General features: G+C 44.1%; 2 protein-coding genes across 2 annotated transcripts in view; one reads left to right on the forward strand and one right to left on the reverse strand.

Moving 5' to 3' along the window:
* SFT2D3 (SFT2 domain containing 3) lies at nt 1-13,599 on the forward strand. The gene is made up of 4 exons (XM_064435786.1): nt 1-1,379; nt 3,718-3,949; nt 7,088-7,270; nt 8,034-13,599. Exon 1 carries the CDS (start codon nt 110-112, stop codon nt 764-766), a length of 657 nt encoding a protein of 218 aa, XP_064291856.1. The 5' UTR covers nt 1-109; the 3' UTR covers nt 767-1,379; nt 3,718-3,949; nt 7,088-7,270; nt 8,034-13,599.
* The window catches only part of WDR33 (WD repeat domain 33), a 68,608-nt gene continuing 56,370 nt past the window's right edge, over nt 3,308-15,545 (reverse strand). The window contains exons 18-23 of the mRNA XM_064435783.1: nt 12,621-12,723; nt 11,915-12,377; nt 8,238-8,404; nt 8,011-8,103; nt 7,067-7,252; nt 3,308-4,606 (exon numbers count right to left, since the gene is read on the reverse strand). Coding sequence (XP_064291853.1) covers nt 4,377-4,606; nt 7,067-7,252; nt 8,011-8,103; nt 8,238-8,404; nt 11,915-12,377; nt 12,621-12,723 — 1,242 coding nt within the window. The 3' untranslated portion in view covers nt 3,308-4,376. The remainder of the gene's footprint in view (nt 4,607-7,066; nt 7,253-8,010; nt 8,104-8,237; nt 8,405-11,914; nt 12,378-12,620; nt 12,724-15,545) is intronic.

Consider the following 15,545-nt stretch of genomic DNA (forward strand, 5'->3'; position numbering starts at 1 on the left):
CGGGCTGCGGCCGCGTGTTGTGCCGTGCCCCGGATGTGGCCCCTGCCCGGGAAAATGGCGGCGCCGGGGCGGGCGGCGGGAGCGGTGTAGCGCGCGGTGCCACCCCGCCATGGCGGACCTGGGCCGGCAGCTGCACGAGTACCTCGCGCAGTCCAAGGCTGCTGCCGCCGCCAGCGCTCCCGGCGCGGCGCCCGCCCCGCCGGCGGCCGGCGGCTCGCAGGAGGAGGCGGGGGACGGCGGCGGGCTGCGGGCCTGGCTGGGCGCGCTGAGCCCGTTCCCGCCGGGCAGTGCCCCGGGCGCCACGGTGTGGCCTTGGGCGGGCGAGGAGGACCCGTGGCTGGCGGGGCTGTCGCGCTGGCAGCGGCTGGCGGGCAGCGGGCTGTGCGTGCTTCTGGCCGCGCTGTGCTTCGGGCTGGCGGGGCTGTGCGCGCCGCTGCTGCTGCTGCGCGCCCGCAAGTTCGCGCTGCTCTGGTCGCTGGGCTCGCTGTGCGCGCTGGGCGCCGCCGCGCTGCTGCGCGGGCCCGCCCGCCTGCTGCGGGAGCCCGGCCGCGGGGCGCTGCTCTACCTGGGCGCGCTGCTCGGCACGCTGTACGCCGCGCTGGCGCTGCGCAGCACCGCGCTCACCGCGCTGGGCGCCGCCGCGCAGCTCGGCACCGCCGCCGCCGCGCTCCTGGCCGCGCTGCCCGGCGGCGCCGCCGGCCTGCGCCGCCTCGCCGCGCTGCTCCGCGCCGCCGTGTGCCGCCGGGGCACGGCGCTGCCTCTGTGAGCCCGCCGCTGCCTCTGTGAGCCCGGCGCGGCCCCGCGGGAGCGCCTCGCACACGGAGCCGGAGCCTCGCGCTGTCGCCGGCCGGCTCCCGGAGCGGGCGCGCCGCTTCTCTTCTCCGCGGCCCGGCGCGTTCTCCTCGCCACGCTGGAGCAGCAGCAGGGGGGCCGGCAGCCCGGAGCGGCGCCGGGGTGCCGTGTGCGGTGTCAGCCCGCCGAGCTCGTTGTTGGCCGTACCGCGCTGCCCGCTCCCTGGCGCGGCTCGGCAGCGCTCCACCTCTGGGTGGGGAGCTGGCGGCACCCGCTCCTGCCCCGGCCTGCGACCGTGGCTGCTGCAGAGACCGGAGCCGTGCGGCGTCATCGTGGATCGCCCGTGCTGAGGAGCGGCTGAGGTGCGCAAGGCTGGCGGATGCTGAAACACGAAGATGATTTAGCAAAATGCCATCGAGGCTAGGGGAGAACATTGAAAAATTAACTGGTGTTACCTCATTCTGTGCTGACCCCTACACTATGAACACATACTGTTTTTGCTGTCACCTCAGACCAGTGGTGAATACGAAGACTCTGGCCACTGAACTGCATTTCTCTCTATAAAGCAGCTTTAAAATAACCATCCAGTAAGTGAAACAAACTTTCCTGGGGCTGTGGGTCACAAGCACTGCCCATAATTGTACGGGAGGGGGTGTTCCTGCATGATGATGAGAGGATGCAAAGTGCTCATGTTGGTCAAGAGCATTGGCGTTTGCAGGTACTGCTGTAAGGGACCAAACGGGGCTTTAAAACGGGAGCTTCCACCCTTAGAACTTTACTTTTGTGTGTGATACTGCTCTCTGAACTTGGGCAGGAGTTGCTTACTTGTGCCAGCCTGACGTTCAGAAATAGATTTGCCAGTAACTGGAGCTCTGCTCCAGTGCAGAAACTGAGCTGCCCTAGGAGGTGCTGAACTCGGGCTGACAGAGCTGGGTGCTCCCGTTTGGGCTGGGTGCTGGACCGTGCAAGGAAATGGGACACCGGGCCAAACCTCACAGAGCCCCCAGGGAGCTCTCACTGAGCATTTGTGCCTCATGGAGAAAACAAAGCCACTGCAATACTCACCTGCTATCATATTTAGTTTTAAGATTTACCAAATACTTTTCTGAATTAAACTGAAATTGTTAAAGGGCGTGCTTAAGTGTTCACAGATTGCTTTAATAAAACTATTTGTGTCCAGTTGTCAGTATAGACATTTCACTAATGGTCACTTTTTTCCATTAAGAATGTAGATCAGAGCTATGAGAATAGCATTAAATTAGCTCTCTTGTTTTTACAATTTCTAAGTTACAGTATATAAAATTAATTTTATTCCTAACAGCAGTGTAAAATTAAATCTGAGACTACTTCTGAACTAACAGGCAGAGCATAAGAGTCTGTGTGCAGCACTGGTAAAATAACATGACCTGAGGAATACAGAAGTATTCCCATTAAATAGCTGTTCCAATTTCCCAGTAATAGTGGGTCTTGGTATCACAGACTGGGAAGCTGCTTCTGTCTCTTCTGCTATGCTGTTACCTTCCAAGATTTTGTAGAAACTATATCTAATTATCAGATTTTCTTAGGACATTTTGAGCATATGACTGTGAAACACTTCAAAACTCCATTTAAAAAGCTGCCCCTTGAAGAGTGTTATTTAACATTAAGTACCATAATTGTTTAAGGAATTAACCAATCATCAGAGGAAATATAAGTTGTTTAGATAAAGCTGTTTTTTCTCTTGTTACATAAACTTGCTTTGGTAGAGGACTGTGGTTTAATTAAAGCCTAGAGCTCCATCCTCTAAATTGTCTAAATATTAGACCTCCTTTAGCCCCTTAAACATATATCAGGCTTGCTAGATGAAAAAAGAGGGCAAGCTTTCCTCTTTGCCAATGATGAACTCATTAGTATTTCTCATGAAAACTACAAGACAAATCCCAACTCCCAGACATAAACCCAAAGTCCTTCAGATAGAGCTAAAAAGCATTTTTTCTCCAGGGACAAACTGTGTCATAGCAGATGCATCTCAGCTGTTTCTAGTTAATTCCTTTTAGACCCTTCTGTCTCTCCTGACCCCCATACCAAAGATTTTATAGGCTAATGATCAGTTACAATTTTCAAATGTGATTTGATACACCACAAATTAAAAACCAAGTAAAGAGTGACTGACTGAACCAAGAGAACAGCAGTTGAGCATCTGTGCTTTGGTGTCTTTAAGGAAGATGGGACATCAGGACTTGAGCCAGTCTTTGGTGAACCTGCCTATGAGAAGATGCAACAGCTCTGGTGTTGCTGGGTTGCAGCAGCCTCTAGAACTGAGTCTCATCCTGAAATTCAAGGCAGGAGAGAGGGAAGCCTAGTAGTGATTTTTTATTATATGCTCTACTTTCAATGCAGGACCTTCCAGAGGGGTGCCTGTAGAATAAGTACTTACGTGATAACATTTTCACTGAGGCTTTAGGTGTTAAAGGAGCCTTCTGATAACATGGTGACTGGAGATAATTAATAGGAATGATTTATGGGGAAAACAAACTCATGGTTGGTAAGCAGCTTTATTATGAAATGTGGGAAATGGGAATAACCCCTCCTCCTCATTTCCCTCCTTTAGTAAAACCAGGTAACAATATCCTAAAGAAAAAAAACACTTAAAAAAACGTTATTCTGGAAGTGATGAATTGCACCTCAGCAATTAATGCACCAGACTCTGCTGAACACCCATAGCTTTAAACAATGTGTCACACAGCTGCTGTAAAACATACCAGTCAAACTGCTAAAGTTCCTCAATTTCTATAAACAGATGCTGTTCTGAGCAAATATTGGTGGCTAGCCTAGTGTAGAATGCCACTCTTTGCTGTGATGTCTGTGTTAGGATCCAGGTTATGGAACTCACACTACGTCTTTGAAAACTTGATCTAAACACTATTCCACTCTTTTCTGTTTCAGGATGGCAGACTAGCAAGCAGTGGTGATTGCCTGCATTTTGGAATTTGGACCTCAGCACCATTGTAATCTGTAGACAGCTGTGGCTAAAGGTGAAAATGAAACTTCTCTGTACATGATAAACCAAAAACCAGGAATCAGCTCTCAGTATTTGAAATGGCTGAGATTTCAGGAGGTAGTACTGTTGCTCCATCTGAAACTCAAGTTTGCCTAAACACAACCTCTGTAGGAATAGGTGAGTAAAGAATCACACACTGTTGATTTTTTTTGATAATTTTTGCGCAAATTACATTCTGTATTCATACAAAACCAATGTAACTCTTTGACAAACTGTACATATAGAAACAAGTTTCTGTCTGGAGGTGAACTGAAATCTGTGGAGATGCCCCATGTTCCACAACACTTAAAAAGAAATTCCAGCTCTTGACAAAAAAAGAAAGTGAGGGGAATGGGAGTGGAAAGAACAAAACAAAGGTAGCTACAATATTGCAGCCAGAGGCAAAGGACTGATTCAGGAAAAAAAAGACCCTTGTTAGGAACTAATGCACATTCAGTTATCCCAGTTAAGAATCCAGGTTCGTGGCATTGCAGGTGAGTCCAGAGTAGCAGTCTATTTAAATATTGTCCCACAAGGACTGGGCATGACCCAGTCAAAGCCTCTTCTATCGGCCTCGTCCGCCCCGAGATCCTCCTCTCCGGGACTGGCCAGAGTTCATGTTATTTCCTCTTCCCCAGTTGCTGCTGCTCCTTCCTCCTCGAGAAGGGTTATTGCCTGCCCCAGGGCCTCCACCAAAGGCTTCCTCCCTGTGGAATCCATCGTGGTGGTCTCCATCTAGAGAACTGGACCTCCCAGATTTTGGCGCTCTCTGTGAAGGTCCCGAATTTGCTCGTCCTGCAAAGGAAGCACAACCAGTTACTGGTGGAAGTTTGAGCTGAGTCTCTTCTCAGACATGCCAGATATTGAGCTGCTTCTGCTGTGCTGTCATCGTTCCTAAACCAGCTGTAGCTGAGACCTGCAATTTTATGTCTCCTCCCTCAGTACAATTTTGTTACACAGATTAAGTGTCTCCATTACAGTTAAGAAAACAGACAACAATCAAGCAATTCCTTGGGAATTAAAGGAGCTTACATTTGATACTGTCAGCAGGCACTGAAATGAAGTCAGAATAGTGATAGCTTTTCCTCAGAACTGCCAGTTCTGGTGCTTCAACACTGGGGTTCTCTCTGTTTTTACTGCAAAATACTTCTTATAAATCCTAAACAGAGACATAGCAGTGTTGACAATTGAGACAGTTGAGGCCAATGGTGAAGATCATGAGTAACATTACTGTTTTGTTCCAATTTTTTGCTAAAAATAATGGAAAAATGCTTTATTTTACTACTAACCTGGAAAAAAAAGTACTCAAGCTCTTACTGCCAGGAACAGAATTTTCTAATTCTCACAGAATAGAATTTTCTAATTCTCACATACCTTTTTGGTTTTGATAAGTTTGATATGAACAACAAAAAACTCCAACCCAATTAATTAGCCTAAAATAAGTAGTAGTATTTTGAGAAAACAAAATCAGTGATAACCTCGTTTTAAGGACACCTACTACAGCTAAATTCAGGTATTTTTGCTGCACTTTAGCAAGAGTGATTTTTGTTGACTGTGGATGATTCCATGTAAAACAGTCACCAAACTGTTTCACAGAAACATTAATGAAGTTTTAATCTTCAAAGAATTTTACCAATACAACTGAAAGTGATGTAGCCCACATATGAAGAAGTATTGTTCATGGTTTATCAGGCTTTCTGCCATCGTTTTAGTGATGAGTTAATTACCACACTTGTGCCTGGACAACAATTGTTTTGAGTTTAACAAAGAATCTGAGTTATCACAATCATAACTGAAGCTGGAAAAGGAATCCTTAGAGATTTGATAGATGCTGGCTAAATTGAGAACTACAGCATGTAGATATGGAAGGAAAAATACTGGTAGAGAAGTTTATCAGTAGAGTTTCATTCAAAACATCTGTGAAGGAATGATAAAACCTGGGAACAGAGTCCATGCAGAGGAGGAGTGATAAGCAGTTAAAACTGAATGAGCTTGGGGACAGTGGTGGGCTGGAATTCAGGGTTTAGTGGCATCAGAGACAAAGCTGTGCAGTCTAACAGCAGCAAATTCAGCTGCAGGCTGCCAGCTCAGCATCTGGAAGGAAATGAGAAGGATGTTTGTCACTGCTCACTACCTGACAGTGGGTAGTCAGTGTGAGGACATTGAATAAACACAGTATTTACACAAGAGAACAGAAGTCCTGGGATCTGTAAGAAACAGGATCAAGAACTGCTGTGATGCTAGCACTGACTCCAAAAGAATGTGTTCTGTGGGTCACAGTAGCATGGGACCACTTAGAGGGAACTACAACACCAGGAACTGCTAGGAAGGAATGGAGAAAGTGGAACAAATACAAGAGAACTGTAGAAATCCATGGTTAGACCACATCTTAAATAGTGTGTGCAATTCCCAGTTACCTCATTTAATTTAGAAAAGGATAATTTAAAACTCAAAATATCACATACAGAGTAACAAGGATAGTGAAAGAGAACAATTTCTAGAAAAAATAAAGAAATCAGAGCTCTGACTTGGAGAAGAGCTGGTTCAGGCTGGAAGTGGTGGAGTTCAGTGCAGTCAGAGGTGGCATTCAGTAATAACAGGAACCAACATTTAACTTAATTACATCACAAGACATCGAATTAAATTAGTGAATGATAAGTGTAGATTAAGGGAAAAACATTTTCCCTCTTTTTTTAAAGCATAGTCTACTTCAATTAAGTTTTAGAGGTCTGTCCATGGATGTTGTGTATATTAAAAGTTTATATGATTCTTAAAGCAATAGAGAAGTACACAAAAGGTAACTAGAAAGCCATTAAATATAATGTTTTAGTAAGTCAGGTCTTCAGAGGTTTAGAGAGCACTTCAGGGACATATCACTCCAGGCTCAATGTTCTTATATTTGAGTTAAAGAGTAACATCACAAACATTAATATTAATAAACAACTATTCTGAAAATGAGGGAAAAATGCTCTTAATGAGTTTTCCAGCTGAGTAACAGGGAACCAAAAACCAATTACTTTTGAACAGGGCAGTAAAGAAGGGGGTTCTGTGATGCTGGAGACAAGATCTGGATTTGATGTTTGAAAATCTCTCTGTTCTTATGTTCCTGTAAGACTGGTCTCTAGTCTTACAGCTGATAAAATCAGCCATTTACCAGCTCAGCTTCATCCCCTCTGAACAGGGAAGTTCTGGATACACTCACTACTGAAAACACATGCCAGTGTTACTCAGGGTTCTAATGAAAGGGGTTTTTACCTTTGCCCCTCTCCTCTGGAGGTGCACCTGGAGCATCCATGTCCCTGTGGTCAGAGGTTCCGGGTCCGTCGTGCCAGGGCCGTTTCCGTGGTGGCAGTGAGGCCATGTCCATGCCCTGGAGTGAAGAGGAACGTTCTCTGCTGGCTGGAGAGTGCCCATCATGAGGAGGGTGATCTGGACGAGGACCTGGAAAACACAGGATAAGTAATGTTCATTGGATCATTACTCTTCATTTTTGAAGGCAGCCACATAAATTTACAAACTGCCCACGCTGTTTGGCACACAGTTTGAAGTTAAAATTATGTAAAGTTTCTCCTTTGTCCCATTTTTTAGTAAAAAAAGCTAAAGGTAAAACAGATTCTGAAGATGATGGGAAAGAAAAGTGTGGCAGATGTAAAGTGTTCTTTCCAGTATAAAATGCTTCCATATATTTTAGAGACAATCACACCTTCATTTATTCATGTGCCATCTGTGCTTTGTTTTCCATGACATTCTACAGTTCTGTCTTGCCCCATATGGGGTTGCCTTTAGTAAGACAACTGCAAATATAAGCTGTCAGACATTGCAGCTGAAAAGACACCAACACAAAGAAAGATTACTGTTGGCATTAATAAAGATATTAAAAAAAACCCCCATGACGTGATTCAGTCATCCAGAGGTGACAACTGCCCAGGCAGTTCTGGACTGTACAAGAACATAACAGAAAATCAAGGCTTTGAGGCCACAATCACTTCTATTCAATAAGACAGCTGTATTTAGAGACAGTTAAATTCTGTATAGTTCTTTTTTCCTGAATTTAAAAGACCAAAGAACTGCATTTGGCTTTTCTCATGGTAAAATACTGGTAACAAACATGTGAGGTACAGGAAAAAGGTATGGTTTTAAAAATATTTTTTAAAAGTTATTATATTGTAGAAGTCTACAAACGTCACCCAATTTTTTACCTGGTTCTCTGTTTCCATCCCAGGATTCTGGTTTCCTCCCTCCTTCAAAGCGTGGGAACTCGTCTGGAGTAGGAAGCAAACCCTTCCGAGCTCCTGAGCAGTAAGAGAAGCAGGGGACAGGAGTGAGAAGAGACATTGTATTCATGAAAATCATGTCACCTGCCCAAGAAGTGCCTTTCCTTCCTCAGCCCTGCATTTCTTTCTGTGTGGAAGAACATTCCCCTTACCTCTCAGAGCACCTCGACCTCGCCCCCGAGCACCATGGTCCCTTCCTCTGGAGTTCTCCTCTGGAGAGTCAAAAGCATCATCTGGCCCAAAATCTTCAGGGCCAGGAAAACCATCTCTGCCCCTGGGCCCCCGGCCCTCGTGTCTCGAGGGTCCTCCTCTTCGGAAGCTACAACAAAGAACAGGATACAAATGTGGCTTTTAGGCATCACTGAGGCAGCTTCAGTTTAATTATCAACTCATTCCTAAACTGTTTCACTTAATGCTACAGCACATACAGGTACTAGAACAGGATTTGTAGGTGGGAAAGTGCCCATTTCTGCCTTTGAGCACTTTGATAGTAAGCTTTGTAATCTTCCTCTCATATTTCCTTCCACTGATTATGTTGGCTTTTCATACAAGAAAAATATTATTAAACACATTGCATTCATTTAATGAAAAGGTGGGAAAAACAATCAATGAGTGATGATAGATACAAGGTGAGGTAAGGCAAGGCAAAGTGTGAGTTCCCCTTAACTCTGATGCTCTTACATTCCCCTTTTTTCCTTTCCATTTCCATCATAAAACAAACTGAAAACATAGAAGCAATGAGACTCATGGCTGTAACAAAATATTACAGGATCTCATTCCTATTAGTTCTATGATTCTTTTGCCAGACAATTCTCCTTTTCATTCCATTCTTCAAAGTTTACAGTTTAGCAAATGCATCTAGACTACCCTTGGATCTGTAGGCACAGTGATGGCTGAACAGTGCACAGTGGCATTCTGCAACCTGAAGAGCAGTTTATCCAACTGCAGTAATGAATTTTGTGTTGCAAAATGTAATTATGAGCCTGAAGTTGATAACTGCTGTCTAGTAAGTACCAAGGGCATCTGCAGGAATTTGTTACAGCTGGGTTCTGCACAGCATCTTAGCTGAGTACAGCTCCTCCAGCACCACGCTGGGGGCCTTGTCCAGCTCTTCAGAGAGGAGAATGGCTCTTCCTGAGCTGTCAGTGCCATGCCAGGTAAGCCTGCAGCTGGCTGTGTGAATAACTAGCAGCTCTGCTCCTGACACCAGCAGTTCAAACACCTGGAGGCTTTGCAAAGCTCAGCCCTGCCCTGCGAGGACGCCTGTCTGTCACAGCCCGGCTGAGGTGCTCAGGTGGTGCAGGACACTGGTGTCCCCACCGTGCCACCCCATGCTACTCTGCCCACCCTCGGTGACAGCACACGCTGTGGAGCTCTCCTTGCCCAGTGACAGAAGCCTCCCACCTCCCCAGTGCTCCCAGTTGCACTCTGGCTGGACTGGAAGCACAGCAGTGTTCCCGTGGTGTTGGCTGTGTGCAGCGTCCCCTTCCCCAGCTCATTAACGACACAGTGCATCCTATTACAAGCAAAACTTTAGATACTTTTATTTAGAATTTTAACAACATTAACCTTTTAATTACAAATTTAAATATTTTAACAGTAGTCATAACACAATACAATATTTTTTAAACTTTTACATTGTTTTTAATAAAAAACAATAGGTCTGTCTCCACCTCCCAGAAAACAAACACAATACAGAGAGGAGGCTGCTGTGCCTGTACAGGTACAACAGTGGATGGAGGAGTGCTTTGGATGGACCATGAACCATTTACATTAACCTGGATGGTTTGGGAAAACAGCCTCAACAGTTTCAGGTACAAATGGTTCAAATAATCACAGAGCAATATTGTTTAGCCTTGAAAGAGCACAGTCCTCTAGAGGTTTCTTAGAGGGCCTCCTGCTTTAATACTGATACGGTGTGATTCAACTTAGCTTGGAAATTACCAAGATTTTCAACACGAGGCCCCAGGGCTGCAGGAACAGGGCCCTTCCTATTTCAGGCAACTCATGGACACAGTTGAGTTTTGAAATCTACGATACCTATGCCTGACACAGCCACAGCTCCTAATATTGTGTTATGGATATCCTTATTTGCCTTTCCATGTCAGTCACACATAAAGCCCTGCCTTGCTTCGGGTTCAGTTCTGTTTGACTGCTCTCACATCTTCTTCCCCGAGGCCTAGGACCTTACTGTACACAACTACACACTGTGCAGGTTAGCAGGCAGGAAGAGGCAGGTCTCTGCAGTAGAAGCATCATGTTGATACAGAGTAAGAACAGGACAGGGATGAAAAGGATGGGAAATTAGAGAGAAACACACATACACACATTTGCCTCTCATGCTTGATCAAACCAGTTACAATCTCAATTTCAAACCAAGTCAGCTAAACGAGTGGTTGGGATTAAGTCCACCACAGCATCTGCAGTAAATGGCACCTAGTTCACCTTCATTCCAAGAAAATCATCAAATTTACCAGCACAGTGAGCCTTTTAGAGCCTTGTGCCATTTCACTTCAAACTCTCTGGGCAAACACTTGTACTCTGGTAAACAGAATACTCTTATAGTTCAAAAGTCAGATTTGCAGGTCACAAGGTTCTTGTTTCCCTTCCTGAAGCTTTTTAAAAATCAGGACCGTAATAAAATATTTGCCAGCCCCTAAACATTTTCAATATAAGATCTGAAAAATCTCTACTGAGCTTCTAAAATTCTTGTCTGCTGTGTCTTTTAGAGTTCTGTGATGCAGACCATTGGACCACTGGACCATCCAACTAGATTTTCTCTGGCTTTACTTTTTAAAAATGGCTTTAATTGTTACCTTCTTTAAGTTACTGTTCATTTCTTTTCATACTCTTCACACAAAAGGAAGTTACATCTTACAGAGCTAGGTAGAAAATAGCTAAAAGAAGAGCTGTATAGATGCAAAGTAAAAGGAATGTAAGAAAATGATTAAAAAGGCAACTAAAACACACAAAATTCACATTATGTGGAGACCACAGCATATTTGTAACAAGCACATGTTCTGATACATAGAGAGTTGGTGGTCAGTGAGAGGCTTAGACCTTGGAGGCCAAATTTCATTTAATTAAACTAACATAAATCTGGAGCAATTTTGCTGACAATTCATTTCAGAGACAGCATTAATTCCTCCATATTTACATTGGTAACTAAAAGCAAATTTATCCCTTGGTGATTTATTCGGAGATTGTGAGCAATGACAAGGACATTGCAGTAAATCAGATTATTTTGAGTTCTTTGCTTGGCATTAAGAAATAAGTCAGAAAGAGAAATAAAATTTCTACAAGCAAACATATGAAAAAATAGTCTCGACAGTCCAACAGATGCTGTATGTCTGTCCCTTCTATCTGGCAGTCACATCACTGTTCCTGCTCCTCACAAGGGCATTGCATCTCATCCTACAGTCTCTACAGTCATGCTGTAGTTTGTGACTGGAGACAGAATCTCAAAATCCACTTCTAGTGTTCAAAAGTTTGTCACTTTAACCTTTAAGTCTCCTCTCAATTTTCATCAAAACGGCCTCAGATCTTCATCCTGTGTCACTGGATCTTCTCTAAAACTTTCCCCCTTCTCTTTACTTACTGTTTAAAGACACGGAAGCTGCTGTGTACAATGACCATTTTTCAAGTTTTCTTCTATTACTGAATGATTTTTATGGACTCTACACTCAGGTATATTAGTTTTCATTTCCTTATTGGTTTCCAGTTTATAAATCTGAAACAGATAGACTCCTTAATGAAAAGGAAACCAGGAATAAAAGAGTTCCCTCCATTCACCCTTCACCCCAAGAAAGAGAAATGGATTTATTCTTACCTCTCGTCTCGCCTTCCTCGGAAGCGCGCATCCTCGGGATCCCGTGGATATCTGTCATCTGAAGGTCTCCGTCCTTCCCAAGCACCAGGAGGCCCCCGGTTGGAACCACCTCCTTCAAATTCCCTGTGATCAGGAGGAAAGGGAGGCCCAGGTCCCCCTCGTCTCCATTTCTCCTCTTGCAGTGGCGGGCCTCCTCTCCCCTCGAACTCCCGTAACCGATGGCCAAATCTCTTGTCTGGGTGGAAATCATCGCGGAAGTCGTCGGGCCGCTCGAAGTCATCGTGGAAGTCGGGGTGAGGTCCCCGTCTGTCGGGCATGCCCCTGCTGTCCCTGCCGTCGCTCCAGTCCTGCCCCCCTCGGAACAGGCCCCTCTCTGGCCCGTGCTCGGGGCCGCCGCTGTTCTGCTCGTGCCGCCTGTCCGACAGCGGGCCCAGGTGATGGTTGGGTGGCCCTCGGGCATCGCCTTCAGGGGCAAGAAAAAGCACAGCAGGTTGGTGGAACCGATTCTAAATCACTTCAGGATGCTCTGGTTCACACGGTTCCAGAAAGCATATGGGATACCTTTCACATGAAACAATATTTCCGGGAAAATTTTTCCTGTATATTCCAGCCCAGAGAAGCTTTTCTCTCAGCCCAGGCCCTGCACTGGGACAGCCCCTCTTTGAACACACTGACTCCCAGGAGAACAGACAAGATGTGGAATTACCTTTATTAAGACCAGGTCCCTGGTTGTGAGGGCCCAGACGACCTTGTCCTCCTTGCTGCCCCAGGCCTGGTATCAGAGGAGGAGGACCCGGGTTCTGTCCATCCTGTGAGCATGGGAGAACAAAAGCCAGGTGAATTCCATGTGTGAGTAATTAAAAATGTTTGTAGGAGTGCAAAACAGTTTTCTTTCCCTAAGGTGTGCATTTGCACAGGTTGTACAACAGAAACAGCTCATGTTCCAATGGTTTCAGCCTCAGTTTCCAAACCTTCACATCAGTAATGCTTCAGCCACTGAGAAACACAGCATTTCACAGGAAACAGCTTTGCAGCTATTCACAGGTTAGCTGTCACAGCCAAAGATGATGAAGCTCATATTCTTCACGAGTGTGACTATTCTGTAAGAATATATTGAATTTATTGAGTATTTGATACAAATATTCTGTTCCTCTGGAGGAACAGAGGAATTTTCCTGAGGAAAATATGTAAATTTGTTTGAAAAATATCAGGTACTGATTTACAGGCAGTTAAAGAGCTTCTTCACAGACCAAAGACTTCATTTGGAAAGGAACAAAAAAGAGAAACTATATATACAAAAATAAGTATCAAGAATGTTGGGATGAGGGGACAATGACAGGGCCATAAGGAAACCTCTTCTCTAAACCTAAGTTGTTAACATGAGTTTCATTTTTAACAGGATGGCAAAGTTCATTTTTCTTCATTTTAGGATAAAAAAAAAGCAGAGGCAGTAGAGTGGGCAGAGTTTTGTGTGCTTTATGTGATCCCAAATAAAAAAATAAAGTATATAAGTGGTTTTTGCTATTTTTTCTCTTTTTTTTCTGTGAATTTTAAAGGATAAAATTATGGTCTCTAAATTCAGCTGCTGTCACTGACTCATCAAATGATTTTGACAGGACCTGCTCTGGTGACACTGGTTGGAAAACTGTGTTTGGATGATGTTCTGATTCTGCCTTTCAACTGCACAGGGCTGACAAAAAGTCCTCACTGGGGTTTGTGCGTGACTGGAACTGAAAAGGGACATGTACAGAATTTATACCACAGATAAAAAACCCAACAATAAAAATATGAACCAGCCTGGAAATACTTAAAGACCTGTACTCCAGCACATCACTGGGTCATAATTACACTGCTTAACTTCTCCATGAATCAAAGTTAAATAATTTTAATGCTCTACATTTATTTTTGAGAAACACTACCTTTTTGTTTCTGGTTGCAGAGAAGCAGAAAGTTTATTTGTGCATTTACCCCATCATGTCTTGAAATATGGTTTAAAGTTAAAAATTTATATTCAACTGCAATGTAGGTGATAAACACAAGAAAGCACACAAATATGTACTACAAACTTCATATTTGCATTGATTAATTTTGTAAGAATGTTGGAAAAATAAGCAAAATAAAAGATCTGGCTTAATGCCCATTAAAAAAACCCCAACATCCCCAAAAATACTTTCCTAGTGATGGAATGTTGACTGGAGTCCAGAACAAATCCATCCTCTGACTAGGTAAGAGCCAGCTATCACAGTGATTCTGCTGTTCCTGAGCAAAACCTTGCTGGAGTTCCAGCATTTCCCATATATTTAGCAGATGCTTACTTAAAATAAATGTTATGGAACTTCTTCCATTTATGGAAGTGTTTAACCAAAGCAGCAGTTTTTAGCACTCAGTAAATAACTCTCCTTAGCAGAAACCTTGATTACAAACAAACCATGCTTTGCCAAGCTGGGAACACAGAACTCTGCCTTTTCATGGGATTTCTGTTTCAAAATTCATTCCAGGCCTCAAACTGGGCTTGAGCTGGGAAATATGCAGAGTTTAGAAAGAGTCTTTTACTAAAAGCTGAAAATGGCCTTGTGCATCCCAGCAAATCCAGTGTACAGGCAGGGCAGGTAACAGTGGTATTTGATATGGAGATTAACCCTTGCAATTATCTGTAACTGTTCTGTGTTACTGTCACAAGCCCTTGATAAAGCAGATATTCACACACTTCTGCTACTGAAAAGGAAGACAAGTGATTTGTACAAGTTTATAGAGGAAAAAAGTGAAATCCAGAACAGAAAACAAACTAAAGTCTATTGCATTTTTAAAAAATCACATATGGGGCCTTTTTAAACAGGAACTGTGCTGTATTCATATTACAAAGAAGCAAAATGGAGCAAAACCTGACATAAATTTAATAATATGTTAATTTTTAAAAGCCATTACCATACTAAAGGTGTACAAAGAAGGAAGAATGGGTTAAAATACCTCACTATGTCATTTTTTTAGTATCTGTAAAAGCCTTTAAGATAGCAGTATTCAAAGAAAATAACCAGCCACCCATCAAAAGCACCCTGCTGAATTCCAAAGTGTCAGTGGCAAGGGCAGACAAGGACAGCCCTCCACAAACAGGGTGATTATTCTCAAAGAAAAATGAGTCTCCCTGGACAGCAATGAGAAACAACTCTGCTGGTTTAAGTTATATAGTTGGGGAACCAGCACTCCTTTGTGTAACTTGGGCGCTTTTGAAATCTCAGCAGCAGTGGCACATTAACAGCCTTCTGGAGGGAATTATTGATTTGTAAGAAAAAAATATTCAAATAAACCCACCACTTGTGGGCTACTGTGCTTCAGTCTGAAAAGGAATCCCTGAGCTACAGCTCATTGGAATATTCAATTCCTCATTGTGATTGGTACTGGACTACACACTAAGTACTCTGCATGTCTAAAGCCTTGAGTGAAACTATTGAGGGCAGGTCTAAAAGAGACAATTCCAGTTAAAAAACACCATGCATTTTCTTTTTTCAATTATGTATGGGTTTTTTCCCAACTTCCCTTTCAAAATTCACCAAGAACTGAAGGAAATGAGACAAAGTAAGAATTGGTGCTATCCAGCTAGGAACTTATGGGAGGCAATAACCAGAGAGAGCTC

The sequence above is a fragment of the Passer domesticus genome, chromosome 11 (assembly GCF_036417665.1).
Source record: "Passer domesticus isolate bPasDom1 chromosome 11, bPasDom1.hap1, whole genome shotgun sequence".
NCBI lineage: Eukaryota > Metazoa > Chordata > Aves > Passeriformes > Passeridae > Passer > Passer domesticus.